Below are 5756 nucleotides of genomic sequence, written 5' to 3'. Positions count from 1 at the left end.
ATCTACACAGTAGGGAGTAGGGGTTGTTTCTGGACAGGACATTAGCCACCTTCACATCTCATCCAACCATGTCAACAAACAAAATAAATCAACAAAACAAACATTTGTTCATACATGCCTCGTGGGGTTAGGGTTAGGGGTCGAGGGGAATCAAGTCCCCTTCTTTTCTCACACCAACTCGCTAATGCACTCTTCTTCTTCTTCTTCTTTTCCTTCTACTAGTCCTCTGGGGCAGACTGACAACAAGATGGAGGAGTGAAGAAAGGGGGGAGAGACCCTGTGAGGGCGTGTCAGGGAGGAATGGAATGATAGATGGAACGAGAGATGTCTTCCACCACTTCATAAACCTCAAACATTTGACAATTGCCAGAAAGGAAAAAAAGAGAAAAGGAAAAATAAAGAATATATATATATATATATATCCATCATATGTATACTCTATACAAACAGTTGTACCTAGTTGTCGGCGGACCCCCCCCCCCCCCCCCCACCGTAGACTCTTCTTCCAACGGCCACAGAGACAGCTTCCATCCCTCAGTCAGCAGTTTCCCTGAGATGTAGAACGCTGTCTGTTCGCTTCCGAGGTTGGTTGGAACAGAACACCCCCCTCCTCCTGTCTGACCCCCCCCCCACCGCCCCACCCTCTCCCCTCTCAGGGGTAAAGGTCAGGACCCCCCCCCCCACCGCCCCACCCTCTCCCCTCTCAGGGGTAAAGGTCAGGACCCCCCCCCCCACCGCCCCACCCTCTCCCCTCTCAGGGGTAAAGGTCAGGACCCCCCCCAGGGGTAAAGGTCAGAGAGAGATCCTCCAGTGAGATTGTGTCTGTTTGGTTCTGGATCCGTAGGGTGTTGAAACGCTTTGTGATCGGCGTCGCTTCATCAAAGAGAGGGGGGGGGGGGCGGATGTGGGGGAGAGGCGAAACAAGTGGGTTTGGGGAGACAGTATTTCTTGTGTGTTTTTTTCTTTTTTCCAAATCTCTCATTTCATTCAAATTTCTAAACTTGTAAAATGCAAAGCTTGTGTACACATGTTCATCAATCACCAGGCAGGTCCTAGTCACTCCAAGGCTTGGATAGGAAGTTGGTTGGTCAAAGAGTTCTTATTAAGACTCGCGGTGTTGTGTGGTTGTGTGTGTGTGTGTGTGTGTCAGGTGTGTGTGTGTGTGTGTGTGTAGCTTCAGGGTCGCTGCGAGGCAGATCTCTTCAGCAGGGGTTCGTCGTACACCCAGCACTCGCCGTCCTCGTGGAAGAGCTACAGACAGGAGACACACAGACAGAACTGACCAATCAGGAGACACACAGACAGAACTGACCAATCAGGAGACACAGACAGAACTGACCACTGACAGACACCCAGGAGATCTACACATCACACGTTTACAACGAACAACTATTTAACTAAGTTAAATAACTACAATATTGATACCGGTCATTAACATCAACAGGATTACAGCCTCTCATTCTGACAGTGAACTGCTGACCACTGTGTGTGTGTGTGTGTGTGTGTGTGTGTGTTCCTACTGCTGCCAGGGCTCAGTAAACAGACACATGTTATATAGATATAAGAACAGACAAATGTATCATTGTAATCACATAGGGCTGCGTTCGTAAATTCACTCAGGAAATCTGATCAGCACTCATGGAACGCCTCGTGTCAGTCCAATAATCAAATGACTTTGACGTCCCTTTATGACGTTGAACCCAGTATGCGCTCCGGCACTCTCAGAGCAGAATTTAATGAACGCAGCCATAATTATATAACAATAATAGACCCAATTGAACCCTGTGTGCGCTCCGACCGCTCTCAGAGGAGAATTTTACGAACGCAGCCATGATTGTATAACAATAACAGAGGTGTAAACGTACCCTGGTCTCCCAGGCCTGCTCGCTCTCCTTCCTGTCCCGGGCCTCCGCCCTCTGCTTCTCCTCCAGGCTGTGCTTGGCCTCCGTCGCTGCGTCGATGTCCCTCAACTTCAGGTTCACCGTCACATCCTTCCACAAGCTGGGGGGGGAAGGGAGGAAGCAGGGGAGGGAGGGAGAGGGAGGGAGTGGGAGAGAAGGAGGGTGGGAGAGGGGGAGGGAGAGGGAGAGGGGGAGGGAGAGAGAGAGGGGGAGAGAGGGAGGGAGAGAGAGGGGGGGAGGGGGAGAGAGGGAGGGAGAGAGGAGGGCAGGAGAGAGGTAGGGAGGGGGAGAGGTAGGGAGGGGGAGAGGTAGGGAGGGAGGGAGGTAGGGAGGGGGAGAGGTAGGGAGGGGGAGAGGTAGGGAGGGAGGGAGGGAGAGCAGAAGGGAAGGAGAGAGACAAAAAGTGAAGTCAAAAGACTACAACAACAACAACAACAACAACAACAACACATACTGTGTATCTATCTCTCTGGATCGAATTGGGTTGAGATGATGTGATTGGTTGAGGGAGCTGACCCCTGACCCCCGACCCTGACCTGCGTGACTCGTAGTCCAGCTGCTCCTCCAGCCGCCTGACCTTCTTCTTCACGATGCCCAGCTTCTTGGTGTCGATGAACAACGCGTTCTCCTGCAGGCACCACAATCAACATCACATTTACATTTTCTTTTTTCTTTCTGAGTGGGGCAGTCCCACTCATATTTTTCATTTTATTGGACAGATACAGTGAAGACAGACAGGAAAGTAAGGAGAAGAAGGGAGAGAGGGCGTGTCAGCAGGGCATGGGCCGGATGCGAACAAAATGCCGACATGGGCATACGTGTGCACTGTAGACCGCGGTGCTAGACCACTGGACCACCCCAGGCCATGGTGCTAGACCCCTGGACCACCCCAGGCCACTGAGAGGACAGTTTATGACGTAACTCACCCCAGACATTGCTAACCACTAGCAGAGAGGACAGTTTAAGACGTAACTCACCCCAGACGCCCACTTGGCATACATCACTCCGTTCCACTCTCCTTCAATGGAGCAGAAGGACTTCTTGTCGTTGGGGGAACTTCAAACAAACATCAAAACAACAATTAACAAGTGTACCGTACAACATGTACTGAACTTTTCGGGTATTAAAACGGCGTAGGACTGAAATTACATTTTGTTGTTTTGTTTTCGTTTTCATACATTCCCAGGTCTGGAAATGGTCAATATATATATATTTATATATTTCATTCCATACTTTTATTACTTGCTATGGTGCCACCTCTGAATTTGTATCTTCTCTCATTCCATGTGTTCTACACATGCAATAACAATAATTACCATGGCAACTATGTATCACAAACTGCCATGGTTTGAGGGGATCATGTCCATTCTACGCATGCTATTTTTTTTGGAGTGGGGCAGTCCCACTCATATTTATCTTTTTATTGCGATAGAGACAGTAGAGATTGACAGGAAGGATGGGTGAGAGAGAGGACAGAGACAGTAGAGATTTGACAGGAAGGATGGGTGAGAGAGAGAGAGGAGGACAGAGACAGTAGAGATTTGACAGGAAGGATGGGTGAGAGAGAGGAGGATAGAGACAGTAGAGATTTGACAGGAAGGATGGGTGAGAGAGAGGAGGATAGAGACAGTAGAGATTTGACAGGAAGGATGGGTGAGAGAGAGAGAAGGGATGACATGCAGGATATGTCCACGGCCGGAATTGAACCGGGAACCCTGCGGTTACATGGTTGGTGCTCAGTGTGCTATGCCACCAAGCGCCCATACACATGCTATTTCTATGTCAGTGAGACTCTGAAAGCCTATCTACTAGTCCAAAATACAGCAGGGAGAGTTTTAACCAAAACAAGCAGACAAGCTCATATAACTATTTTAGAAACTCTACATTGGCTTCCTGTTAAGTTCAGAATAGATTTCAAGATCTTTCTGCTTGTTTATAAAGCTCTCACTGGCACAGCACCAGAATAACTGAAAGATCTTTTGCTAGCATATCAGCCCAATAGAGCTCTCAGGTCTTCTGACGCTGGTTTTCTCTGTGTACCACATGTACAAAAGAAGAGATTTGGTGAGGCTGCATTCTCATTTTATGCACTCAGATTGTGGAATGCACTGCCAGTTTACATTAGGGATGCAACCTCAGCACATTATGTTCAAGTCAAGACTAAAAACCCATCTTTTTAATATTGCCTTTAAATGAAAAAATAATTAAATTATGATTATATAAAGATTGGAGCACTTTGAGCTGCAACGTTTGCAGGAAAAGCGCTATACAAATAAAAGTTATTATTATTGTTATTATTACTAGACGTCCTCTTACAAGATCTCGGCGGTGATCCTGTGCTTCTTGCCCCCGTAGAAAGGCTTGGTGTGGAACACGATGTTGGCACTGTACCCAGACTTGGAGCAGTTGATGTTGCACTCCCCCCCCAGCTCCACCCACGGCACCGTCAGGATGGACCTGCAGGCACAGGCACACGTTAGCACTGCAGAACCACAACTCTCAATCTCAATCACAATCAGAATTTAGAATCAGAATTGCTTTTATTACATCCAATGTAAGGGTACACAAGAGTAACATTCTTAGGCTCAGGTACTTCATATGGGTGTGTTACTGCTGTAGGATATGTGTTCTACCTCCACCAGCCTCCCCTGGTGTTCTACCTCCCCCAGCCTCCCCTGGTGTTCTACCTCCACCAGCCTCCCCTGGTGTTCTACCTCCCCCAGCCTCCCCTGGTGTTCTACCTCCACCAGCCTCCCCCTGGTGTTCTACCTCCCCCAGCCTCCCCCTGGTGTTCTACCTCCCCCAGCCTCCCCTGGTGTTCTACCTCCACCCGCCTCCCCCTGGTGTTCTACCTCCCCCAGCCTCCCCTGGTGTTCTACCTCCCCCAGCCTCCCCTGGTGTTCTACCTCCCCCAGCCTCCCCTGGTGTTCTACCTCCACCAGCCTCCCCTGGTGTTCTACCTCCCCCAGCCTCCCCTGGTGTTCTACCTCCCCCAGCCTCCCCTGGTGTTTTACCTCCACCAGCCTCCCCTGGTGTTCTACCTCCCCCAGCCTCCCCTGGTGTTCTACCTCCACCAGCCTCCCCTGGTGTTCTACCTCCCCCAGCCTCCCCTGGTGTTCTACCTCCCCCAGCCTCCCCTGGTGTTCTACCTCCACCAGCCTCCCCTGGTGTTCTACCTCCCCCAGCCTCCCCTGGTGTTCTACCTCCACCAGCCTCCCCTGGTGTTCTACCTCCCCCAGCCTCCCCTGGTGTTCTACCTCCACCAGCCTCCCCTGGTGTTCTACCTCCCCCAGCCTCCCCTGGTGTTCTACCTCCCCCAGCCTCCCCTGGTGTTCTACCTCCCCCAGCCTCCCCTGGTGTTCTACCTCCCCCAGCCTCCCCTGGTGTTCTACCTCCCCCAGCCTCCCCTGGTGTTCTACCTCCCCCAGCCTCCCCTGGTGTTCTACCTCCCCCAGCCTACCCTGGTGTTCTACCTCCCCCAGCCTCCCCTGGTGTTCTACCTCCCCCAGCCTCCCCCTGGTGTTCTACCTCCACCAGCCTCTCCTGGTGTTCTACCTCCCCCAGCCTCCCCTGGTGTTCTACCTCCCCCAGCCTCCCCTGGTGTTCTACCTCCCCCAGCCTCCCCTGGTGTTCTACCTCCCCCAGCCTCCCCTGGTGTTCTACCTCCCCCAGCCTCCCCTGGTGTTCTACCTCCCCCAGCCTCCCCTGGTGTTCTACCTCCCCCAGCCTACCCTGGTGTTCTACCTCCCCCAGCCTCCCCTGGTGTTCTACCTCCCCCAGCCTCCCCCTGGTGTTCTACCTCCCCCAGCCTCCCCTGGTGTTCTACCTCCCCCAGCCTACCCTGGTCCTAACCCA

The 5756-nt window shown here is 51.8% G+C and overlaps 1 protein-coding gene across 3 annotated transcripts in view; it reads right to left on the bottom strand.

Annotated features, from left to right (window-relative positions):
• Window positions 1-780: 780 nt before the first annotated feature.
• Window positions 781-5756, bottom strand: part of osbpl9 (oxysterol binding protein-like 9) — a gene marked incomplete at its 5' end in the record, with an annotated part of 45803 nt that continues 40827 nt past the window's right edge. For all 3 annotated transcript variants that reach the window (XM_080547815.1, XM_080547814.1, XM_080547816.1), the window contains 5 exons: window positions 781-1251; window positions 1866-2001; window positions 2438-2529; window positions 2879-2957; window positions 4218-4358. In XM_080547815.1, coding sequence (XP_080403941.1) covers window positions 1177-1251; window positions 1866-2001; window positions 2438-2529; window positions 2879-2957; window positions 4218-4358 — 523 coding nt within the window. In that variant the 3' untranslated portion in view covers window positions 781-1176. The remainder of the gene's footprint in view (window positions 1252-1865; window positions 2002-2437; window positions 2530-2878; window positions 2958-4217; window positions 4359-5756) is intronic.

Source organism: Nansenia antarctica, assembly GCF_963989245.1.
Source record: "Nansenia antarctica genome assembly, chromosome: 17".
NCBI lineage: Eukaryota > Metazoa > Chordata > Actinopteri > Argentiniformes > Microstomatidae > Nansenia > Nansenia antarctica.
Note: the sequence above shows the minus strand (reverse complement) of the source record. Positions and strands in the feature narration are given on the sequence as shown.